The following is a 24851-nucleotide window of genomic DNA, read 5'->3' as shown; positions in this document are numbered from 1 at the left end:
AAATTCCCCATCTCTGGGTTGTCCCAGCGTCACTTTTCAGCTACTATGTCAACAACTCCCTTGCATTTAATGCCCTCTATTTGAAATAACCAGTGCGATTTGTTTTCTTGACTGGACCTTACATTTTAGAAAGGAGAGGACATTATTATCACATGAGAGCAGTGCCTACCCTAGCATCTCCTCCTCCCCGCTCCCAAAGCTGCTCCCACCGTATGGTCCCCACCTGCCCTCCACTCTCGTCTTCCCACCAGGCTTCTAGTCACAAAGGGCCACTCTCGTTCCGGGCTCCTTGCGCCCCAGACATATATGGCGACCGGGAACCTGGTTGGGGAGTATGAAATTTATTTTATTGTTCTGTGTCTAGGTTTTCTTCCTTAGACATCATGATTCCTGGATGGAGGCGGACATGTCCCACGCTCCCTGACCCGCAGTCCCACGGGCCTGTTTGGATTGTTTTCCAGGCTCAAAGTGCACTGAGGAGGCTTCACAGTTTTAATACTTCCTAGATGCTCAACTGAGGCAAAGTGACAAAATGGCTCCCCCACCCCCGCCCGCCAGAAAAATAAAGCCCCAAGCCCTCTGACAGCAGCTGCTACAGCCGTATGAAAAAATAATACAAATTCTTCTCAAAAAATAGATTACACAGAAAGAACCCAGAGGACAGAGGGCCACGGGGAGGGGCGGCCTGGGGAGAAGCCCGGGAGGGGCACTGAGATGGACTTTGGGGATTGGGATGCTGGTGGACACCTGCCTCGTCCGCTCTGCCCAGCGTCCCTCTGTGGCTCCTCCCGGCAGCTCTGATCCAGGGATCTGGCTCCCCTCTCCCCCAGCAGACCCTCCCTTCACCCTGAGGCCTGGTACCTGCTGCTTCTCACTAAAGTGGCTTCGAGAAAGAAATGAAGAGACCCAAAGCAAGAGAGGCCTGCGGCTTAGCTACTGGGAACTCCCACCCTCCAGAGGCAGACCTCTCTGTTTGGGGGTTTGGGTAACTATCAATACCTGCTACTACAGAGACACCACCCGCCGGGGGGGTTGACGCACCCCAGAATGCAGCCTCTCCCTCATTTGGTGCCCTCCTACGAACACAGCCTTGACCAGTCCAGTCTGAGGCTGTCTACTGGCCTGGCCTCAGAGAAGCCACAGACGGGGAGTGTGCGCAGGACGGCTAGGGGCAGCGGGGTGGAGGATGGGGCAGGACTCACACGGGCCCTCCAGCTCATGCAAGGAGAAGCGAGAGGGGTTGGCCCCACCAAGACAGGTAAGGCAGGGTGAGGTGACGGCGTGTGTGCAGCCAGGCCAGCTCTGGGGCCAGGGGCAGAGATGGGGCAGGGGCCACGGCCCACAGGCTAAGAGAAGGCAAGTCAGGGCCCGGTGCTGGGGAGGAGTCTGGGTGCCTGCTGCCCAGCTGGGGGCTCCATGCCCGGGCCACGACCTGTAGAGGAGTGTGGTACAGGGTGGGTCCTCCAGAGGTGGGCACGGGGGCAGCCGGGTGGGCTGGGCTCAGTCAGGGACCTCGGGGTGAGCGGGCAGTCCGCTCTCGCCTCGCCGGTAGGTCTCCCAGAAGCTCCTGTCCAGTTCTTCCAGCTGCAGGCCCAGTGGCAGGTGGCTGGCCAAGTGCATGCGGAGGGTCTCCAGCCACTGCTCCAGCTTCATGAAGGAGGGCCTGGGGTGACAGGCGGATGGGATGGTGGGTTCTGCTCTGCTGGAGACTGGCCCTACCCCTAGGGCTGCTGCAGGCGGAGCGCTGACTGCACTTACCTCTTCTCGGGGTCCAGATCACAGCAGCGCACAGTTATGGGGAAAAAGCTCGGCGGGCAGTTTGGAGGGCAGTAACGGTCCAGGAAGCCCCGCACATTGAGGCCAAAGTCCATGGTGCGGGGCAGGTAGTCGGGGTCCGCATTCACCCGCCCAATGATCTGTCCAGCACAAGGCCCAGAAGTGACCCAGGGTGGCGGGGGTTGGGGGTGGGTCTCAGGGGCTGGGCACTACCCAGGCAGGTTTAAGAGCAGGTCACACTTGGTCTGGTACCGCCTGAGCACCACACCCCCTGGGGGTACAGGTTGCTGTGGGCAGCCCCATTCCAAGGAGCTCCCCTCTCCACCCCTTGGGGCTGGGGCCCCTGCAGACTTCCAGCCTGCAGCCTGATGCCAACTGCCACCCATCCCTGGACCTACCTCACACAGGACGATTCCAAAGGAAAACACATCCACCTTCTCATCGTAGCTGCGGCCTGGATGAAGAGATCAGCTGTCAGCAGGTGAGGCTGGATCAGGAGGCAGAGGCCACTGACCTCCATGGGACCGCGGCTTAGGCTCTGCCCACCACCCCCACCAGGTCTGAGCAAACCTTTGAGAGGTAAGGAGAGAGCTCTGGGCAGGGGGCGGTTCCAGGCCCAGCTTGGCCACTGACCAGCTGTGTGACTCTAGGCAAGTCATGGACCACATAGTGGCCCTGAAAAGCATCCGTGTCAAACCCCTGGGATGTGTGATAATTACTTTATTGGAAAAAAGGTCTTTGCAGATATCATTAAGGATCTCGAGATGAGATAATCCTGGATTATCTAGACAGGCTCTAAGCACCACTGCAAGTGTCCTAAGAGAGAGTGAGGAGGAAGAGACACAGGATTGGTGGTGGCCCTATGCCTGGGAATGCCAGGACAGCCACTAGGAGCTGGAAGCAGCAAGGAGTGGGTTCTCCCCTACAATTCCTGGAAGAAGCATGGCTCTCCTGGACTTCAGACTTCTGGATTCCAGAACTATGAGAGAATACGTTTCTATGGTTTTAAAGCACCCAGTTTGTGGCAATCTGTTGACAGCAGCCCCATGGACTGACACAGACTCCCTGAGCCTCAGGCTCTTCAGCTGTGAAATGGGGAGACTGCAGGATGTTAAACACGACCAGGACAGCAACGCTCACGTAGCAGATTCCAACTGGTTTACACACTGGTTTCCTCACAGCCCCCCGAGAGGTAGGGAGTTAGCGCCATTTTGCAGGTTAAGTCATTGGGGTGAGAGGCGGGTGGCTATGTTAAAACTCCGGTTGGGGCTGGCGCGGAGATGCCCCTGGCTCCACCTGCCCTGACCCTGTGCGTGCTCAGCCCCTACCCAGGCAGGGGCCCTACAGTCCACGGTGTGGGCATCTGGAGGTCACCGTGTGATGGGCCTGATGAAAAAGAAATGGAGTGGGAGAGAGGACCCTGGGTGGGCCAGGCTGTCCACCACCTGCTCCCTGGGCCCCGTGAAGGCACTGCCTGGCATGGGATGTGACGGTGTGATTACGTTCAGGATCTGAACATGGGCAGAGGATGATACAACCACAGAGGTCCTAATGAGAGGGGGGCAGGCATGGAAGGAGACCTGATGATGGACACAGATGTCAGAGAGGGTGCCAGGGTCCTCGCCTTTGTTGGAGCTGACAAGGGCCTGGCCAAGGGCCTGGGCCAAGGACTGTAGGCTACTAACGAAATGGGTTCTCCCTTTGAGCTTCCAGAAGGAACTTGGCCCAGCCAACACCTGACTTCAGGCTGGTGAGACGGACACTGTACTCCCCACTCCTACTAGAACTAGATGGTAATTTGTTTTTTTAAGCCAAGTGGGTGGTGATATGTTACAGCCGATGGGAGACGGACGAGTCACAGGACCCAAGGAGGGTGCGGAGGGGAGGAGGTGGAGGCCAGGGATGGGGGCCCCTGCAGCCCTGCCGGCCCACTCACCATTGATCATCTCAGGCGCCATCCAGTATGGGTTGCCCACTACCGTGTATCGCTTCTTGCGATCTGACTTCTTGATGCTTCGAAGGCCTCCGGGCTGTGTCTTCTCTTCCACCATAAGCCGTGCCAGCCCAAAGTCAGCCACCACCACATTCTTGTTCTGTGGAGACAAGAAAGCAGGGGCCACATTGAGACAGGCTCCTGGTGCCACCTGCCCACTCCACTCCTCATCAGATGCTCAACGGATGCCCTCTGTTGTGGGGTGGAAACCGGGATAGGCCACCCTCTCCTCACCCCCGGCACACCACCCTGGCTCAGCCCTGCAGTGACACCCATCGCCAGCAGGAGCAGCCTGACAGGCTCCTCGGAGGAGGGAGGCAGGGAATCCAGCCTCGCCCACCTCTCTGTGCTCACAGCCCACTGCTTTCTGAAGCCTACGTGCCCCCACAGCCTCCTGGAAGTTCCCATCAACCCTGCCAACTCTACAGTGACCAACTCATTGCTTCCTGAATGTCATACTGCCTGGCCTTTGCACGTGCTTTTCCTATCACCTCAAACACTTCTTGTACTGAATTCATTTGGCAAACGCCTGCCTGGAGAACTTCTTCATCCAGGACTGGATCTCAACCTGCCTGTAGTGTGATGAATAGTCTCCTCCTCCAAATTCACGTCCGAGAATCTCGAAGTGACTGTATTTGGAGACAGGATTTTGCAGATGCTACCAGTTAAGATGAGATTATACGAGATCAGGGTGGGTCCTAAATCCAGTGCCTGATGTCTTTATAAGAAGAGGATGCACAGACACACGGAGTGAAGACTCAGGCAGAGGCTGGAGTCATGTGGCTGCTGGCCAAGGAACGCCAAGGAGCGCTGGCGCCTCCAGAAGCTGAGAGAGAAGCACGGGACAGATTCTCCCTCTGAGCCTCTAAGAGCCAACCTTATCAACACCTTGGTTTGGGACTTTCTGTTTCCTAAACCCTCCGAATACATTTCAGTTGTTCCAAGCCATCCAGCCCATGGTTCTTTGTGATGGCAGCCCCCAAGAAACTAGTGCACCCCCTCTCCAGCTGGGCACCATCAGCCACCCCCTCCCTTCGCTGCCTCCTGCAGACAGCCTACGGTCCCCTCCATCCCCACCCTTCAAACCCTGGGCTCCCTGCCCCCCCCCTTAGTTGTCCACTTCAGTATGCCCCCCTCCAGGGCCTCTTTCAGAAGCTGGCCTTGACCATGCCAGCCCATGTGCTCAGGCCCTCCTCCAGGCCCGCGGTTGTTGTTGCCTGTTGCCGTGTGGTGTAGGCCTGGCCACTCTGCCCTGGGCGGGTCTGGCATCGCAGGGCACATGAGCCTGAGCCATTACAGATGACCCATCACTTTCTCCTTCATCCGTTTATCAGAGCCTCCTAACAACCTGGGGTGCTGACGGCTCAGAGGGCTGGAGCCATGATCCAAGCCTGCCTCCCGGCGCTGCTTCCGCTCGGGCCAGAAGAGGCCCGGAAGCGGCCAGCCAGATCCCTGTCCCAGAAAGGCCAGGGGTGCAGGGCGGGGCTCCCGCGCTCTCTCCCTCTTGGTCCCAGGTTGCTCACCTCTCGGACCAGGCAGTTGTGGGAGTTCAGGTCCCGGTGGATAATGTTCATGGAGTGGAGGTAAGCCTGGGGGCAGGGAGCATGAGGTCAGGGGACAGCTGTGCTGAGGCACCCCCCCACCCCACCCCAGGGCTTCCACCTCCCCTCCTGCCCCAGGCTGGTGAGTGAGGCGTACTCTTCCCACCCCCACCTGATCCCCTCTGCTCTTTACCAGAGCTTCCCCATGGCTTCTGTCTCTAACTTCCTTGTAAAGTTTTAGGTTAGTGGGACAGAATCTTTTTATAAGTGGGGTCAGATCGCCCAGCCCATGGTCCCAAAGCCCACTCACCATCCCTGAAGCGATATCCTTGGCAAAGCTCACCCTCTGAGTCCACGGGTACTGGCTGTCCTGGGGGAGTGGGGAGAGAAGGGCCAACGGAGGCCGCGATGGCAGAATGGTTGGGGGGAGAGAGACGCCAAGGGAGCAAGTGTCCCAGAGAATCCAATGACCCCCCCCATTCTCTTTTGTACCTCCACCTGTCCGCAACTAAGGGGTGGGGGTGAAGAGCTCAAAGATATCATTTTCTGGGATGCCTGGGTGGCTCAGTCGTTGAGCGTCTGCCTTTGGCTCAGAGTCCCGGATCGGCCTCCCCCCAGGGAGCCTGCTTCTCCCTCTGCCTGTGTCTCTGCCTCTCTCTCTCTCTCATGAATAAATAAATAAAATCTTTTTAAAAAGGTATCATTTTCCACTATGTGATTTCAGACACAAAGTGGGGCATACTGCTGTGCAACTCCCGATCCAGCTCTTTGGAGGAAAAAAACCTCTATCTTCAACACAATCCCAATCTTTCAGATTTTTAGAAAATCGGAACCTACTTTTGTGTATCTCTGTAGGCAGAGATAGACGGGCCCAATGAGATCACCTGTAGGGAGGGCACCAACGAGTAGGGCTCTGGCCTCAACTCATCTGGGGAGACACCTGGTTCTCTCACCCCACCCATGCAGAGACCTCCACTGGGCAGGTGGGGACAGGAGAGTGCTGCTACAGATCCAGAGCGTGGTGAGGAAGCCCAGGTGGGTGTAGCCTGCCATTCCCAAACTGCACTCAACCACAGAATCCTTTCTGAGAAATTGCACCTGTTAGGAGCCTGCTGGGGCTGCAGCCTGGGGGTGGTGGTGAGGAATCTGGGGTGCACAAGGGGAACGCTGAGATGCGGCACCATCCGAGAGCACCAGAGTGCTACAAGCTCCTCCTCAAATACTTCCTCGGTTTGGATTTGCAATTTTTATCTGAACCCTTAAAGAGAGTTCGGAATTGTACAGAACACAGTAAATAGTAAGAAGGCCCACTTACTAGTAAAAAGAGGTAATAAAGGTGCCTTTCCTGAGCTCTTGCGCCCCGTGGCAGGCAAGTCTGAGTCTGGCAGCTCTGGGCCAGGGCAGGGCCAGGCAGTAGGTCCCCAGGACGGCCACCCTGAAATAGCCTGTGTGTCTCCAACCTCGGCGAAGCGGGGACCCTCTCTGGACCTGAGCTTTAGCTGGGAGTTGATGGCTCCCTGTCGGGCTCAGAATCAGGGTTTGGTGACCTGAGAGAGCCTTGGAGACCAGAGGCAAACCCCACTGAGGGGCTGAGGAAGCCTGGAGGGCAGCTGCCTGTCCTGGGCCCCTGGTGCTAGAGGCGGGCATGGGAGGGGAGGGGGGAGGTGGGGGACTGGGTTGGCACTCACCATGCTCTTGATGATGTCCCGGAGGGTACCCCCCTTGATGTACTCTGTGATGAAGTTGAGCCTCTTGTCCTTGTAGAGCACTCCAATGAACTTGAGCACGTTAGGGTGCTCCAGGCATCTCATGACCTTTACCTGGTGGGGGTGCACACAGGCCAGGCCTGGGGCTGTGCCTGAACCTCCTCCTCCCTGTGCCGCCCTGTGCCCTCCTCCCGGGGCACCAGGGGCTCAGCCACCTCACAGGTGGGAGTCCCTGCCCGTCAGACCACGGTGCCTGTCTGCTTGGGTTGTGCCCCCCACTCCAGCTCCCCCTCCCCCAGCCGGGGGACAACCTCCAGCGAGATACTTTTTCTCCCTCCAGCATGTGGCTGGAGCGACCCATCCTCCCGGAAGCCTGGCTACCCCCTCAGCGGAGAGGTCTGGTGAGGAGGCGGCGTGGCAGTTCTGCTCACTGACCTCCTTGAGGAACGTCCTCTGGGTCTCTTCATCAAACCGGATCAGTTCCTTCATCACCATCACTTCGCCTGTCTCCCGGTGTGTCACCTGTGTGGGGACACCGAGGCACGGAGACTCGGTACTGACAGAGTTGCTCTTTGCCCGCCTGGTAGGCGGCCCCAGCCCCACCCCAGAACTGCCAGGGGACAAGGAGGCACATGGCTTTCACAGGCCTTTCAGGTGATGTCCCCAGCCCCCATGGGGCAGGACTTAACAGCTCCCTCATACGTGAGGAAATGGGGCCTCGGGAGGCTTCCTGACAGCACCCAAGGTCACCCAGCAGGAGGAGGGATGGCTTGGGGCTCAGGTGACCACCTGACCCAGAGACCAGCTCTTTCCTCTGCTCCACTGAGTGGTCTCCTGGAAACCCAAAGGCGGTTCCACCAGGGACTCCCCTGCCCTGGGAAGGGGACCAGGAACAGGGCCTGATGGGTGCCTTCTGTATAATCCTGAGCCTTCCAGCCTGGACACAGCCAGGTAACATTAGAGCCAAGGAAGGGTTCAATGTTAGTGTAGGAGTCTGTGAAGGGGGTACGCAGTGTAAGGGCCATGGAGGGTTGGCTTCAGGCTCAGGGCACGGCCCCGGGGAAGGAGCCTTCTGGGCCATCCCGGGCTGCCTTCCCACCCACCTTCCAACCACATCCTCCACATAAAGTTCTGGGTCTCTCTGTAGTAGGTTCCCTCCCCCTAACCAGCTTAGGGAAGCCCAGGTGGAGGAGAGTAGGGGCCAGGGAGTCTGGAAGCCCAGTGCTCCTTCCACTGTAGGTTTGGGTTCCTGGAAGCAGGCAGGACTGATAGGTCTCCCCTAGACTGTCCCCTCCCCCGTGCCCCCACCCCGCTCCCACTTCTCCCCCCACACCTGCCCAGGCCCATCCTATACCTTGATGGCCTGGCCGAAGCAGCCTTTGCCCAATACCTCCCCATGGATGAGATCCGATGGCCGGAAGATGCGGTGTGGCCGGCAGACCACACGGAGGGATTCAGAGCGACCCAGGTCCTTGCGCTGGGAGGCTGGGGAGCTTAGTGAGCCAGCACCCGGAGACCTGTCAATGCTGTAGCTCCTCCTGGGGAGACACACACGGTGCTCGGTGTCATAGGTGGCAGGTGGGCACCAGGCTTCAGCTTGGACCCCTTCCTCCTGCCTGCCACGCTCCCATCCACAGTTCATGTACAAGCAGCACCCCTACCCCAGTCCAGGAGAGGGTGGCACAGGGCAGCTCTCCTGGGAAGCCATAAGCCCCATCCTGATGCCAATGACCATAGCCCCGTCCTAGGCCTGCTATCCTGCGGGTGCCCTCTGTAGGACCGTCTATCCTTGGTCTTCTCTGCCTGGTGACCCTAGGTCAGAAGCTTTATCTCCCAGGACTTGGGTGCCAGGCCTCAGGGTGTGGTCCTGTCCAGGATGCCTGTAACCCTGCTATGTAGGTGGCTCCACAGGACAGCTCGAGCTCCAGACAAATGCACAGGAGGGGGAAATATAGGCCTTTGGCACCACTGTTTCTTAGACTAAAAGTGGTTTCTCCAGAGGATATCCCTGCAAAATTCTTCACCAGGAGTCCTGAGCAGGCCTGTGGTTAAGTGTAGTGAGGACCAGGCTGGCTCTGGGTCTCTTCCATGTGCTCCCCCCACTTCAGAGGGTCTGGGGCCCCTGGCACCTCCTTCTGGACCCTTGCCATGGCCTGTGAGCCATCTCTGGCCTTGAGCACCCTTGTGCACAGGGGACCAGAGTGCTCTCTGAAACACATCTCTTTGCCACAACAGCCTTTAGGGGACCTGCCATTCCCCAAAGACATTCCATGCTCCCATGTCCTGAGCTACCTGCTGGCTGCTCCTTGGAGCCAGGGCGCTGGTCCATTCTAGAAGTGCCATATAAACCCCAGCGAGGGGAGCTCAGTCCCCTACTTTCCCCCGTCTCGTGACCCTTCCCCTTTCTTAGCCCTCTGCAACCTTTGCTGGCCTGCTTCTTTGCAGGGCTGACTCCCCCACCAGACTGAGACCTCCTTGAGGGCAGCAAGCAGGTCCCAAAGCCCTGAAGCCCAATGCCAGTGAAAGTAAATACGACAAGGGGCTGACTTACAGGACAGGCTTCTGCCGGGAAGAGGTGCCCACCTCCCCACTGGGAGTGGGGGTTGGGGAGCCCAGGGGGCTGAGCTCAGGCCCTGGCCCGTGACCCGGGGTGTCATGGGGGTCATGCTCAAGAGTTAGCTGGAGCAGGCGGCTGGTTTCCTGGATCAGCAGATCAATCTGGGGAGAGCAGGAGTGTGGACAGGTGAGTCCAAGGTGGCGGAGAGGGAGGTGGGGGAGGAGTCAGGCATGAAAGCACCACCTCTAATCCCTGCTTGCCAGGCTGGGACCCGTACCTCATCCAGGGGCACGTTCCGGATGGGTGTGCCATTGATTTCCAGGATCCGGTCTCCCACATGGATGGAATTCTTCACATCTGGGCTCATGCAGCCTGGGTCCACTCTGTGAGGACAGAGTAGTGATCAAACCCCTGCCTGCCTGTCCACTGGAGCCCTGACAGGAACCAAGGCCATGGGAATCAGATCGGGGTGAGGCAGCAAATTAATTCTATTTTGCATGATTGACAACAACTGTATAGAGTCTGGAGTTCTGGATTGGTGAGGAGGAATTCTGTAATCGATTACTGATGTCTGCTGTGGGTGGCAAACCAGAGAGAAAGAAGTACTTGCTACTCTATACAGGATGCTCAGGGGCTCCGGTTCAACAGAGTGCTGTGTCTGCCATGAGGACAGACAGCTTTCCAACTGTCTATGTTCCAGGCAGACAAAGGTCACAAGATGGGTCCTCAGAGGGTCTGGATCCACTGAATTCCTGGTTCCCAAGCTTGCCCTGATAAGGCCACGGCTTCCACTCCTCCAGAGTGAGCAGGATGGGGCTTGCTGCCCACTCCGAGCCACATGATGACACCCACAATCTAACTCATGGAGTGGCCAATTTGTCAAATTTACTTGCTTCTTTTAACATTTTGGTTACCGTGTTTTCATTTTGTCTTCATGAAAGCTTTTTAAGGAATGTTTACTTTGTCTTTGCCCTGAGATGGGGAAGGGGTGAGAGATGGAAGAGAAAAGAGACTGGGGACTTTAAAAAAAAGGTTCCTGAGGGGCTGCCTGAGGAGGCTCAGGTCATGATCCCAGGTCCTGGGGTCGAGTCCCACATTGGGCTCCCTGCTCTGTGGGAAACCTGCTTTTCCCTCTCCCTCTGCCCCCATCGTGCTCTCTGTGTCAAATAAATAAATATTAAAACAACAACAACAACAACAACAAACAAGCCAGTAAATCTGGTCAGCAGTCTTTGGGCAGGCAGGGCTGCTTCTCCAAGGGGCACGGTCTATGCCGAAATTGCTGGGAAAGTAGATGCTGGCTGGTGAGAACCCTTATCCGTTGAGGGACGCAGGGAGAGGAGGTGCCGTTGGCTTTTCCGTTTCTAAAAGTCTGCCTGGTTTTGAGACCAGCTGGTCTGGGAGTTCCCCATCTCTCTCACCAGTCTGTGTGCCTGCTTGTGTATATGAGGCACCTGCTGCCCTGGCTGATGCTCAAGTTGGGGGAGCAGAGGCAGGGTCAAGGCCAGACGCATCCTTCCCCAGCATCACTCCCCTCCTGACCAGAGGGCCCCACCACAGTGCCGGAACCTGACAGCCATGTGAGAAGTGTTCACTGGATCCAATGGAAGCTGGCACTTGACTCCCAGGCCCGCTCAGGAGGACATTTAAAACTACTTTACTCAAGGAGTGGACCAAGGCCTAAGAGAACTCTTAGAAGGCTCCAAGGTGCCCAACTCCCTCAGTGTATAGACAAAGACCCTAAAGCCCAGAAAGGACAAGGGGCTGCTCAGCATCACATAGCATGCTGGCAACAGGAGCTGGCTCCTTAATCTGCATTTCTTCTCACATTTAAAACCTTTTCTACATCCTTTAGAATCTTCATTAGGCATGACCTACTCATACTAAATGTTGGTTTTGTATGCCTTAACATGTTTTTATTTCTCTCCGTTTCTTGAAGGGTATTTTCATCAAGGATAGAATCCTAGATTGATGGTGTTTTGCTCGGTGCATCAAATATATTATTCTGCTGCTTTCTAGCTTCCATGGTTTCTGTTGAGAAACCAGCTGCATGTCCCCCTGAAAGTAACTGATCTCTTTTCTATGGCCACTTTTTTTTTTGAGAGAGAGAGAGAGAGAGAGAGAGAGAGAGAGAGAGAGTAAGCATGCTCCAGGCAGACAAGTGGGAAAGTGGAAAGTGGCAGAGGGAGAGGGAGAAGCAGGCTCCCTGCTGAGCAGGCAGCCTGACGTGGGGCTCGATCCCAGGACCCCGGGATCATGACCTGAGCTGAAGGCAGATGCTCAACCAGTTGGGCCATCCAGGTGTCCCAGAGCTGGGTTCTCTATCTGCACCCAAAGGCTCACCCAGCCCTAGTGTCAGCCGCCCACCCAGAGGACCCACGGCCACAGGCAGACAGGCTGCCGCCTTGGCCAGCCACTCACCCCTGGACGCGGACGGTGTGGGAGTGCTCTGTGCTGCAGCCTGGCGGGCCGTGGGCAGGGTCAATGGAGACCGACAGGCCACGTTTGCCATGAGGTGAGGCGGGGATGGATACTAGGGTAACTGTGTGGGGCAGGCGGGAGCCGGGGGAGTCGGGCAGGACCTGCTCGATGGCGGGGGTCACCACAGTCTGGTAGTAGCAGTGCCCGCTGCAAGGGCCGCGGGTGGCAGAGACCCAAAGAGGGGGAAGAAAAGAGTGTCAGGGCAGTTGCCAGCATCACTACTCCCCCCATCTCCCGGCTCCAGGCTCCTCTCTCCCCCCCACTTCCCCTTACAGCACTCCCACCCCCCCAACTCCCACCCCAGCCCCCGCAAAACCCACCCCTTCCATGGCAGGAGGATTGCAGCTGCCTGATAGTCCTGGAGCAGCAACTGAGTGTGCCCGGCCCAGGCCTTGCCCCTCGCCAAAGCTCAGTCATTCTGGACTTGTCCACTCCCATCATGCTATAAACTGGCCAGGACAAGGCCAGTGACTAACCAGTTCAGGAGGAAGTCATTAAAAGCCCATTTGGGACTGTGCCATGCCTCCTGGGAATCCAGCTTTATCAGCACTGTATAATAAAGAATTTGCCTGGTCTTTGTTCTGGGAAAGTAGCTCTAAATCCTTGGAATCCGAGTGTCCTTCAGACCATACCTGAGCTTGTGTGAACCGAGGACTCAGGATGGGGGCTGGCTGCGGGCAAGGCCAACTATGTGACTGGGGGGGTGCCTGTGACCCAGTCCGACCTTGGAGGGGTGGGGGTGGGGCCAGGAGTGGCTAGAAAATAAGTTCAATCGTGCACCCAATGAATCAATCAATGATGCCTATATGATGAAACCCCAATAAAAACTGGTGATGCCAGGATGGCTGGGGGTGTCACATGCCCCGATTGTGTGGGGGAAAATGTGTGGAAGCTCTGCACTGGGGATCCTCCCAGACTTGACCACTCTCAGTGTCACTACAGTTGGCTGGCCCTCGTATGAAGGGATATGTAGGCTTTATAAAACCCCCGTAATCCTAAGTATAGGGCTTTCCTGAGTTCTTGGAGTCGTTTAGAGAATTATCAAACTTGAGGTGTTGTGGGAACCCCCGAACTTGGGGTTGCTGTTCGACGTGAGGGCAGTCCTGTTTGGGACTTGGCCTAAGTTTGCAGGGTCTGTGCCAGAACCTCAGTGACATCTGGCGCACTCTCACTGTGACTCCTGGGTCATTTCTCAGTGACCACTTCACTGTCCTTCTATTAACAACTGCCCCACCCAGGAAGGGGAAGGACCCTGGTGTGGAAGGTCTAGAATGAGGTGGGACCCCAGGCTTGGAGGGGACCAGGGGTGCTCACCAGTACAGCTTGGAGTGCTCCACCAGCGTGTAGGTGTCTCCGTCACCGATGAAGGTTCCGCACGTGAGGCAGATGAAGCACTCGGGGTGGTATTTCAGCTCCCCAGCCACCTGGCAGGAGGGTGGCAGGGATGATCCTTCAGCCCCCACAGCTCCTCCCCATGGCCTCTCAGAAGGGCAGCCCCAAACCAACTCTGGGGGCCTGGCTGGCCAGCTCTAGAAGGCTGGTTCTACGCATAGACAGACCAACGGGCTCAGAAGGCAGGGGGAGTCAGAGCCAGAAAAAAGGAACAGAAGAGAACCAGAGGAGGGAAACCCATGAGGACGCATGAGTGCCAGCAGCAGCTGTGGGGTGCGAGTGGGGTGGGGCGCTCACCATGACCAGCCCCTTGGTGATGTGCTCCGAGCACCCATGGCAGGCCTCTCCATAGCGGGCCCAGTAGTCCCTCTTGCAGAAGAGCTGTCCATCCTTCTCGTAGTATTGGTGTGAGAGGGAGGCACTGCATTCACAACACCTGGGTGGGAAAGGCCCAGGGACTCAATCTGGCCCGGCCCCCTTTCCCATAGCTGGGGGGGGGGGCTCTGGAAGAATCAGAAAAAGGTTTGCCCCCACCCCCACCCCTTGGGCAGAAGCAGCCTTTGCTGGGGCCCAGGGTTTAGCAGGTGGAGTCAGGGCTGGCTTCCACCTCCCTCAGCCCTTCAGCTGGAAGCCTCTGTGCAGTGCACAGCCTGTATAACCACCCACCACAGTTCTGCACCCAGAGCACCAGATCATCTGGCCAATTCCATCAGTCCCAGGGTGAGAGATGCTCTTCATATCTTGTCATACAAGGAAGATGGGCCAGAGAAGGGAAATGACCTATTCTTGCTCACAAGTCTGGTGTAGGGTGGAGATGGGAACCTGGGCACCCAGGACTCAGGTGGGGCTGGTGCCGATGGCAGTGATCCTGCAGAGCTATGAAGAGACCTACCAAATGCTGGTCCCTACTTAACCCACACAGGCCGCCCTGAGGCAGATGAACTCTGGAGGCTCCGATGCACCCAAGGTCATGTGATGGGCATCACAGAGTACAGCAAAACTACTCCCTGTTCCACTATGATATAAGGCAGGAATCTGGCTCAGCAGACATCAACCAGGATCAGTGAAGACAGATCTCCTTGTTTCCTAGACCTCATCCAGCCCTTGGGGGCCACAGCCCCAAGAAGGGGGCTTAGCCAGCCTTGCTAACTCCAGCTCAATCAGGGCCCCAGTGCCTGCACCTTCCCTCAGAAGAGCCGTCACACCATACACAGAACACTCAGATGTGCAGTGATCAAGGCCAGGACCCCCCGCCCCATCAGGAGGGGCTACAGTAGAGGCCTGACTGGGGGGAAATGATGCACCTGCTCCCACAGGCCAGGAGCTAGACCTAAATGCTTGGCTTCCTTCCACCCACGAGTGAGTTGGATGGGGACCAGGAGCTCAGCTAAGTCAGATGAGCAAATGCAGAAATGCATGATGGCCAGAGAGCCGGCAGGGCTTTGAAGAGCCTGACTGAGGGTCCTGGGTGCATAGGTTCATCTGAGCTAGAGTAGTGAGCAGAGGATGTGCTCAGCTCTGCTGTTGTTTGAGCACAAGGTCATGTGGGGACAGACCAGGGTACCAGGCTCAGAGCTCACGCCCAGTAGGGAAATGATCCAACAGAGAGGAGAGTAGGAAAGACTGAGGCCTGAGTAAGACTGCCTGGGGCCCAGGCAGCCAGGGAACCCTCAACCTCTGCAGCCAGCACATGGTCTCACACTAACTGTACTCACTGATGCTCTTTAGGAACTGGGGATAGGGACGCCTGGGTGGCTCAGCAGTTGAGCATCTGCCTTTGGCCCAGGGCATGATCCTGGAGTCCCAGGACGGAGTCCCACATCAGGCTCCCTGCATGGAGCCTGCTTCTCCCTCTGCCCGTGTCTCTGCCTTTGTGTCTCTCATGAATAAATAAAATCTTAAAAAAAAAAAAAAGGAACTGGGGATGAAGGGGAAGGAGAGGATGGCAGCCAGGAGTGTTGGCGGGACACTGTCCCTTTAAGAGGATCCAGACAGTTCCCCATTGTCTGGGAGCCTGAGGGGAGGGGCCGCTGGGGGCGGGGGGAGAAGGCACGGAATGCTTGGGTTCAGAAGCACGAGGTGGGGTGCATCGTGGAAGGGGGGGCCTGATCAGCTCCCCTGAGGAGAGGTGGGCGTGGGCGAGGGAGGGCCTCGGGAGACCGCGGTGGGACGCAGGAGCAGGCAGCGGAAGCAACACTGGCCCGGAGCCATGACGTCATGCGCAGCCCTTCCTCGCCGCCCCCCTCACCCTGCCCCGCCCGGGGCGCCCTTAGGGGGCGTGCACCTCGCTGCTCCGAGTGGGCGGCGGGCCAGGATGTGGGGGATCCCTAAACGGACGCCCCGGGCGGGGGCTCTAACCTTTCGCGAAGGTGCTCAGCAGAGGAGCCGGCTCCGCACAGAGGCGGCCGCGGGCCGCGGGCCGTGACCTTGCGGAGGCTCCTCCGCGGCCTGCGCGCCCCGGGCCACCAGTGAGTGATTCACTCTGCCCTTCCACCGACTAGACAGACGCTCATGCTCATCGGGTCACAGCAATGTCCCCGCAGAAGTCTCCCCCTCGCTCCTGGCTGCAGGGCTGCAGGAAGTGGCCCCGCCTGGCTCTGGGTGGGTGGGCTGGTGGGGGCTCCAGAGCAGCTGCCTTCCTCTGGGGGAGAGAATGCTCGACTCCAGCCTGCAAACTCCTATCCCTTCACTCCCGCACAAACATGCACAAACATTCCTCACCGCAGCAGCCCTGGAGAACCCCGCGCTGACTCACCCCAGCGCTGGGTAAGCGTAGTCGGCTCCCTGGTCACCACTTCCTTGAAGCCTACTCAGTCACCTGGCGGGGGTGCTCCCACAGACCGTCTGCAACACCCCCGTGCAGTCAGCACCGCCAGCCTTTTGTTGGCTGCACCAGTCTCTGCCACCAACCCTCAGGCTCTCTGAGGTCCCATGCCAGGCATCCGCAAATGCTAGACCCCAGGGAGAATGTAAGTGTTCCCGCTAAACCTGGAACAGGTCCCACCCCTAGCATCCCACGATGGCCCCAAGGCACTCCCGCTGGGCCTGCCTCTCACGCTGCGGATCTAGCCCAGGCCCACAGAGCAGCTTGGTTCTGGCACTCAGGGCTTCGGTGTACCTGTGTGTGTGGAAGGCACTCAGGAGCCCTGGCGCTGTCCATCCCTTCACCCCAAGCTCATATCCAGCCTCAGCCCAGGGGAGGAAGGTGAGGCAGGCAGGCCTGACTCTTAGGGGTGCCCCACGCATGCTGCTGCCCCCCAGCAGGAGCACCAGGCACTGAGGGTGCTGGGAGATGGCCCAGGGCCAGACCAAGGAACCGCTGGAGGACGGTCTTTGCCCCAATCTGGGCACCCGTCCTGTCCTGGAGAGCAGGCAACCACAGAGCCAGGCTCTGGCAGCAGAGGAGGATCCTGGGGAGGGCAGGGAGATGCTGCACTGGAGGGCAGTGACAAGCTCTGCAGTGACCGGTCCGTGCTCCCAGGGATGCCCTGTGAGCTCCGAGGGATGCCCTCGCCCAGGGCCACATCCCTGGATACCAGGAGTGAAGAAAGAGCAACTGGAAGACCAGAGGGTCAAAAGTCTCAGCAGCAGTCAGCCTGCTGCTTCCCCCAACGGTGACCAAGGAGTTTCAGTTCTCCTGCCCAGCAGTCCAGTCCCAGGTAGGTCTGCCTCCCATCCAGTCCCCTCCAGCCCCCTGGGGAGCCCTCACACCAGGGGTCCTGCCTGAGATCTGGGACAGGTGGGGAGGGAGGGGCTCTGCACTCACTTGGCTCCTCTGAGGAAGCGGCTTCTCCTCAGGGCCAGCATCTTTTGCAGCACGGGGCAGCAGAGGAGTGCAATCAGCCAGACCAGCCAGTGGCTTCCCCATCCTACTCCAGGCCCTCAGGATTGGAGGCTGCAGAGGGTGGGGCTAGCATGGCCACAGAGCAGGGGAGGAGGCTGCAGCCATGGGTGAGGAGGACTTGGTGTAGGGCCACAACAGGAAGCAGTTGGGGGGCCTCCTCCCTGGGCGCACTCTGGGGCGGGCAGGGAAGCAGGAAGGTGGTGGCCTGCACTCTCCCCCAGCCCTCAGCCCTGCACACCTGAGAAAGCGCTGTCCAGGCCCCTGGGCCTCTGATTGGACAAAGGCACCAGAGGCTGGGGACTCTCTGGGGACAGAACAAGCTCCGAAGCAGCTGCTTCTTCCGGTGCCGCTCCCACAGGAACAGAGGTTGACTTCCAGGACAGTCTGTTGTCCTCGCCTGAGAGGTCCCCCCCCCCGGGGGGGGGCTGCTTCCCAGGGCCCAGGCTCTGAGCCCTGTGCCAGCTCCATGCTCACCCCTCCTCGCCCAGGGCCAGCCCACCTGGCCTCTGGGGAGATGTCACCAGAGCTACAGTGGCCCTCGGGTTTGTGCGCTGCTGGCTTAAGGGAAGGAACCTCCCACACACAGCAGCTGGAACAGAGCAAAGCTTGGACCACTGGGCCTGACCATGACCGGGGAGGATAGCTAGAACCAGGGAAGGATCCCTGCAGTGATGGTGACCCCCAGTGCTGGTGCCAGAGGCACACCCTTGTGCTTTTACAAGGCTCTTACTGCGAGGACTTTGGGGCCCAGGGGCTGGTGCCAGCCCTGTGTCACATCACGGCACTTGAGAGGCTCCTAGGGACAAAGAAAGTAAAGAGTCCAGAGCCTGGTGGCCATGGGGGTTGGGCAGGCAGGGACTCCTCTGACTTGGGGGTAAGGGCACTGTTGGCCTTGCTCACATTTAGGGGCTCCTGGGAGAACCACACACCACTGGGTCAGGAGCACTTGTGGAAGCTAGAATGTGGATGCCTGGAAGCCCTCTCTCATTGAGGGAGCCTTCCCTGAACCCCCATCACACTCAGGATGGCGGCACATCCTCCTCCCTACTGCCCTGACCTGGGGCCCTCCTCCTCTCTGGGCTGTGGGCTGCAGGGCAGGGACCCCTCCAAAGCTAGGTTAGTACATCCTGCCTACCCCCTGCTTCCCTGCTGTGGCTTCTGTGACTGTATTCCTGGCCCTCCCCCATGTCTCCCCAGATTTTACCTCCCTCTGCATCCTCAGCACAGGGGTCCCCAAAGTTCTTCCCAATTCCTCTCGGGCCCCATCCTGAATCCCGCCCACCATCTCAGCACACTGCCCCAGTGTCCCCAAGTGAGCTGCCTCTCCCACGTCCCCACGTCTGAGGGGTCTCAGACCACCTCACCAGCTCTGGGCCGGGCACAGCCAACCCGGATGGCTCGCTGCACTGCAAGTCAACGTGGCTGGGCACAGCTCATCATCAACCCGATCCCCAACTCCAAGAGAGACGAAGGACGACCATCCTCCCCAGCACCCAGGGCAAAAGCCCAGACAGCTGCAAGATGCTGCTCGAGCTATCCTCACCCCTCACCCCTCACCTCTTCACCTCTGCGAGGACTTGGAGCGAGGCCAACACAGGCTCCAGCCCTAGCTCTAGCCTGTGCAAACGGCACAACTAGTGGTACCTCACAGGGTTATGGAGAGGACTTAATGAAATACAGTTGGCCCTTGAACAACGCAAGAGTTAGGGGCACCGACCTCCGCACAATCCCAAATCCACGTGTAACTTTCAGTTCCCCAAACTTAACTTCTCATGGCCTCCTTTTGACTGGAAACCTTCCCCGTAACATGAACAGTCAACTAACACAGTGTACATGATACTTCGGACCCACTGTATTCTTATGGTAAACTAAGCTACAGAAAACGTTATTAAGAAAATCGTAAAGAAGAGAAAAGATGTTTACAGTATCGTGCTGTGGAAAACCTGCAGTAGACTGGTGCAGTTCAAACCTGTGTTGTTCAGGGTCAAGGGTAATGTTCAGAGCGCCCAGTAAACAGTGGCTAACGTGACTACTAGCCAGTATTGTCCCCTCTTCTCCATTTGTAGTCACTGTCCTAGGTCAGGCCTTATGAGCTCAGATCCCTGACTACTGTGACAATCCCTTCCCTGCCAAGTCACCACCATCTGCCCACTGGGATGGTGTTTTTTCAATAGCACTTCCACCCACGTTCCTCCCCTGCTTGCTGCGAACCCTCAGCTGACTCCCTGCTGCCCTTGGAAGGTCCTTATCTTGGCCTTAGCGCCTTTTCACAAATTAATCCCAACCTTGCCTCCTCTGTTTGCTCTTTTCCAACCAAATGAGATACTCCCATTTCTGTCTCTGTGCGGATGGTTTTCTCTGCCTACCCAGAGCCCTCTTCCTCCCTGAAGGCCTTGGAAACTCCTGATTGGGAGCCCCGGGGCCCAGCGCCTGCCTCTCTTCTGGCCTCACCAACCTGGGTGGGCTCTGTGTGCTCACTTCACTCGCTGGCTATGTGACTCTGGTCAAGAGCATTAACCTCCTTGTCCCCATGAATGGCGACAACGCGATATCAAACCAGACAGAGTCCTAGGAGGGTGCCTGGCCCTTACTAAATTGCAGAAAATGTTGGACGTTGTTCCGAAAGACAAAAAAAACCAACCTGTCAGAGGTTCCCACTGCCTAAAGTAAACCCCCTTTAGCTGGTAGTCAATGCCTTCCCACCTCAACTCTGCTGTTTGCTGACTGGCCCCGGCCTGGTCACCACCCCTTAGCACCTGCCAGGCCCACTGCCTGCAATTTCTTCCCACCACACTTTTCCATGTGGAAAAATCTCAGGTCTCTGAGACCCCGGTTCTGGTTATTGCTAACTTGAAGGCTGTGCCCTGCACCTGCCTCTCAGGATGGTCCTGCTGGGTTGCTGGGACACCTTTGGGTCCTATGTGCATGACCACACCCCTGACCCCACTCTCTTATGCTTGGAGTTGGTTTCTGGAAGGAAGGCGCTGGTCTGACTGGGCTGTGCATGTTCACAACCAGCCTGGGGCCTGGGCTGTATCCCCCTTCCTTCTCTGGAGCATGAGGACCCAGAAGGCAGAGGCACATGGCCTTCCAGCGCCTCCCCCTGCCTAGGAGCCAGTAAACTCAGTGATACTGGTGCAAATGCAGGTCTCTCCCTTCCTCTCCTTAGAGCTCTAGAATGACAAAACCAAAGGCCTTTGGGGACCTTCTTATCCAAATGCATCATTTTAGAGATGGGGAAACGGGGGCCAAGGACTCGCTGGAAGTCACAAGCAGAGATGGCAGAAGGAAGAGCCAGGTCTCCCAGACTGCTGACCCAGCCTCTTGTCTCTGGCAGGCCTTGCTTGGGGGCACCCCGACCCCGGCCAGCCTGCCCTACCTGAAGCAGTCTGCGTGCCAGTCAGCATTCAGGGCCTGGAGGTACTGGCCATCATAGATCCTCTGGCCGCAGCTCGCACACATGGGCAACTCACTTCCTGCAAGGAAGACAGGGAGTCAGGAATCATTCTTCGGAGGCGCCGTCTGTTGCAGGCCCAGCCTGCCCTGCCCACCCCACGTAGACCTGTACATCCTCGTGCATATACAGGCAGCACCCAGGCACTGCGCTTAGCAAAAGAAGAAAGCACACAGGTCTGAGAGCCTTGCTGAGATCTTGCCTAAGGCACTAAGCCTCTGTGGGCCTTGGTTTCCCTGTCTGTAAACGGAAGAGGAGGATCAGAAAATGTCCACTCTCCAACAACAGCATTCTTCTGCTTCATCTCCTGTCAGGCAAGGTCAATAGGGAGAAAGATAGTGGCAGAACTTAGAGATAAGGCAGCAGGTGACACTCTTGTAACAGCCCCTTTCTTCCCCTGCCTGTCCAGGAAGAGGAGCTTTGAAAGGGCAAGGACTGGACAGGGCTGGGCTGGTGTATCTAGGGCTGAAGACCCCAAAGGAGCAGAAAGGCAGGAAGTCCAGAGGTGCTGGCCTCATCTCAATCTCGGCTCTGCCTTGGCCTAGGAGGGCCTGGGGATGCAGAGCTGGGCACTTCCAGACACCTCCTCAAGCCAGCCACTAGGCATGCTTAGTCATTCTAGGGGCCTGGTATCCTCAGAGCAGGGTGGGCCCTGGAGGATCCCCCAAAGCTGCTCCTTCCCATTGTATAGATGGGGAGACTGAGTCCTGGAGAGGGTAAGGCTTGCGTGGTCACACAGTTAAGGCTCCCAGGTCACAGCCTGGCCCTCCACGAGGACGCAAGGACCTAAGGTAGGGGTGATAGTGAGATGGGCACTTGCCCCAAGCAGGCCTTCAGGGGCCTGGGGGAGGGCTGGCAGGAGCCCTAGGAAAGAGCAGGCCTGGAGGGGCTGGCGGAAACCGGACCTGCACTGGACCAGGTGAGCCTCTGTGACGGCTGCCAGGGAACCTAGGGAAGGCAACCCCATGGAGGGAGTCCTGGGGGGTCTTCATATCCTTACCTGTCCTGCAACCCAATCCTTAGGCCCCAGGAAGGGGAAAGGAGGGGAAGAGGAGACTAAGCTGAGAGTCAGCCTCCCAGCCAAGACTGATGGCAGGCACTAGGTTTGGTGCAGGGAGAGGGGGTAGGGGCCCCAGGATACTGCCGACGGTTCCCTGGAGGAGGCTTCTCTCTGCTCTGCCCATCAGGGCCTCCAACCATCAGTACCGAGGGGCAACCACCCAGTCCCCGATTGTAAAGTGGGTAAACTGAGGCCTGGCACGTAGCACCTGACTCAAGGTCACGGAGCTGGGCAGAGAGCTCGGAACCAGGGCTGCGGCTTCCCCAGCACCTCTTTCTTCCCGGCCGGCTTAGAGACAGGATAAGGGGGCCCCAGTGCGAGCCCCGGGTGGGCCGAGCACGCGGAGGGGGGCCGGGGCCGGCCGGGGCGGGCGGGGACGAAAGGGAGGAGGGGCCACGGCCCGGGAGGGGGAAACCGAGGGGGAGCGCGTCAGGGAGGGGCCTGCGGGCTCGGGAAGGGCGAGCTCATCCCCAAGGAGGCAGGGGCGCGGCCTCGCGGCAGACCCGGCCCCCTCCCGTGCACCCGCTCCCCGGCGGCCCCGGCGGCCCCGGCGCGACGCCCCCGCCCGCCCGGCCCGCGCCCCGCGCCCCGCGCACCTTCTTCTCCCATACGTTCTTCCCTCCAGGTGCAACAAAGTAGCGTCAACCTCATGCACTCGGCGGGGGGCGGGGCCGGCGGGCTGGGGCTGGGGCTGGGGGGGCGGCCCGGGCCCCGCGAGCTCGCCCGCCGCCGCCGCCGCCGCCGCCGCAGCCGCTGGCCCGGGAGGCGGAGGGCGCGGGCCGGGCCGGGCCGGGGTGCGCTCGGGGCTCGCGGCGCGGCCGCCGCCTCTCGGACACCGGGTCCGGCACCGGCTCCGAGCCGCGGCCGCCCAGGGAGCGAGCGGAGGGGCGGGCCGGGGCGGGGCCTGGAGCTGCGGCACGAGGGCGGGGCGGGGCGCGGGCGAGCGGCCCAGCTGCCCTGCGCGGCCCCGCCCCGCGCCCTCGGCGGCGCCCGCCCCGCCCTTTCATTCATCCTCGCCCGAGCGCCGGGTCCCTGCAGGGCGCCGCGACGCCGGGGCTCGTAAGCCGAGGTCCGCGGCCTCGCAGGGGAAGCGTGCTCCGAGGCGGCACCGAGGGAGATGCACAGGCCCGCAGAGGGGGCCTCGACTTCCCCGCGGGGAGCCCCCGCGACCCAGCCCCGAGCTGGAGGAGGCGGTGTGGGCCCTAGGGGCCGAGGTGGGCGCCTCGGAGAGGGCGCCTGTCAGGTCCTCGCCCTCTCTGAGGCCCGCAGTGACGTCTCGTCTCGGGCCTCACCGGCTAGGCAGGGAGCTGCAAGAGGAGGATCTGGAGAGGGCCGAATCCGCCCAGGGGTCTGCCCTTTCGCGTGCCCGAGATCTGGAGCTGGCGCTGCCCTCAACAGGGTTTGGGCTGGGTGAAATGGCCGGAGCAAGCGGGCTGTCCCCAAACACAGGTCCCCAGCCTAGCACTGAAGAAGAGGACGACCCTGCCTAAAGGGGGAGAATCCCAGTATGCTGGACCTGGGGAGGGGGTGACCCTTCCTCCCTTTAGGCACTCCCACTTGATCCCGGGGCAGAAAGGTGGTGAGTGGAGAGCTTGAACCACGTGCCTTGGTACACCCAGTAAACAAGGGTGTCTGGGCACAGCTGCCCAGACTTGGGCTCTACATAACATGTTTGTGTAGACTCGTCTAGCCAGGGCCCGCAGCCCATGGCCTGCAAGGCAAGGGCACTCACTCCTGGGTGCAAAAACAGTTACCTGGGGACGCGAGAAAATATTAGAATTTTAATTTTTGATAAGGAAGAAGCTGGGCCTTTAAAATGCATAATATTTAGATCGGTGTTGGTGCCCTTCCTCTGTCTGTTGGTCAGATGGCTTTGGGAGAGGGCCATAGCGCAGGGTGGAGGATGGCACCACAGAATGAACCTGGAAGGGCCGTGGTGATGTTGTCAAGTTTTAACAAAACAAAAGCTGGTAGAATGGCCTCCAGGCTGCCAAAGATTCCTGAAAAGAAAGCAGAGGTTGAAGACAATGCTAATATAAGACTAACAAAAAAGATGGAGCTGGCACTTCTATCCTGATAGAACCAATGAGTGGCTCTTCAGATCCGATGCATTCAGTCGCATTGCTCATATAAGGTATTAAATTTTTTTAACAAAAGAGGAATTTTTTACTTTTATTAATTTTTAATAAGATTTTATTTATTTATTTGACAGAGCACAAGTAAGGGGAGTGGCAGGCAGAGGCAGAGGGAGAGGGAGAAGCAGGCTCCCCTTGTAGTAGGGAGCCTGAAGTGGGACTGGATCCCGGGACTTGTGACCTGAGCCGAAGGCAGACGCTTAACCACTGAGCCACCCAGGAATTTTGTACTTTTAAATAATATAACCTTTCAAATACTGGTTTTTTTTTTTTTAATCTTTTGAGGACTCTTAAACTCTGCTTTTGCATGGTTATGTGATGAACATATTTTATTTGTGTAGTCCCATATGTCTATAATTTACAACTGAATATGAGTACTTGTGTGTGGTGGGGAGCAAATTCAGAGCCTGATTTGGGTACCTGTTTGCCATTCAAGTGACAAACATATATATATATATATATATATATATACACATATATATGTATATATAACATATATGTATGTATATATATACATATATGATGGTTGCTCAAAAATATTTTAATGATGGGGGTTCACGATAAAAATTTTCTAGATGAGGGGTCAAGAGCTCTGTTGCAAAGGCTCCTTTACCCCAGGTCAGTGATCGGGATTTATCCAAACTTGCTACACTGGTGCCTGGCTAACACAAGCTGGTGACAAGCAAAAAGCTCCGTGGAGACACTGTCACAGTATGAGCCCAAGACTGTCATCCAGGGCAGGGGCCTGAGCCTGGGCTGTCCTAGCCTAGGGACAAAAAGAGCTGGTATCACGAGCTCCCTGTGGTCAGGCACAGTCTGTCCCCTTCTTGCCCACTCTGGTTGACCATACCCAGACATGCGGGTCAGTGACTCCCCTGCCCTGTCTTTGACCCAGCTGTCACTGGCACCTCA

The 24851-nt window shown here is 58.1% G+C and overlaps 1 protein-coding gene across 3 annotated transcripts; it reads right to left on the bottom strand.

The window, feature by feature from the left end:
- Positions 1-478: 478 nt before the first annotated feature.
- LIMK1 (LIM domain kinase 1) lies at positions 479-22486 on the bottom strand. Of its 3 annotated transcripts, XM_055341173.1 has the most exons (17): positions 22401-22486; positions 20670-20766; positions 13744-13882; positions 13369-13478; positions 11995-12201; positions 9851-9956; positions 9568-9734; positions 8371-8554; positions 7452-7538; positions 6999-7130; positions 6626-6745; positions 5621-5680; positions 5293-5358; positions 3713-3869; positions 2175-2230; positions 1759-1916; positions 479-1663 (listed from the first exon to the last, which is right to left on the bottom strand). In XM_055341173.1, the coding sequence occupies exons 1-17, from the start codon at positions 22453-22455 to the stop codon at positions 1501-1503; spliced, it is 2064 nt and encodes a 687-aa protein (XP_055197148.1). In that variant the 5' UTR covers positions 22456-22486; the 3' UTR covers positions 479-1500. The 3 variants fall into 3 exon arrangements, with proteins under 3 accessions (XP_055197148.1, XP_055197149.1, XP_055197150.1); XM_055341174.1 differs by lacking the exon at positions 6626-6745; XM_055341175.1 differs by lacking the exons at positions 6626-6745; positions 22401-22486 and adding an exon at positions 17213-18086 and having other exon boundaries at positions 20670-20721.
- Positions 22487-24851: the final 2365 nt, after the last annotated feature.

Source organism: Nyctereutes procyonoides, unplaced genomic scaffold (genome assembly GCF_905146905.1).
Source record: "Nyctereutes procyonoides isolate TBG_1078 unplaced genomic scaffold, NYPRO_anot_genome, whole genome shotgun sequence".
Classification (NCBI taxonomy): Eukaryota; Metazoa; Chordata; class Mammalia; order Carnivora; family Canidae; genus Nyctereutes; species Nyctereutes procyonoides.
This window is presented reverse-complemented; position numbering and strand designations above follow the sequence as displayed.

Coding starts and splice junctions, on each gene's coding strand:
- LIMK1 (XM_055341173.1), bottom strand. CDS start 22,455: ATGAGGTTGACGCTACTTTGTTGCACCTGGAGGGAAGAACGTATGGGA. Junction 13,479..13,743: donor TCACCAAGGGGCTGGTCATG/GTGAGCGCCCCA, acceptor CCCTCCTGCCAG/GTGGCTGGGGAGCTGAAATA. Junction 8,555..9,567: donor TCCCGGCAGAAGCCTGTCCT/GTAAGTCAGCCC, acceptor GTGTCTCCCCAG/GAGGAGCTACAGCATTGACA.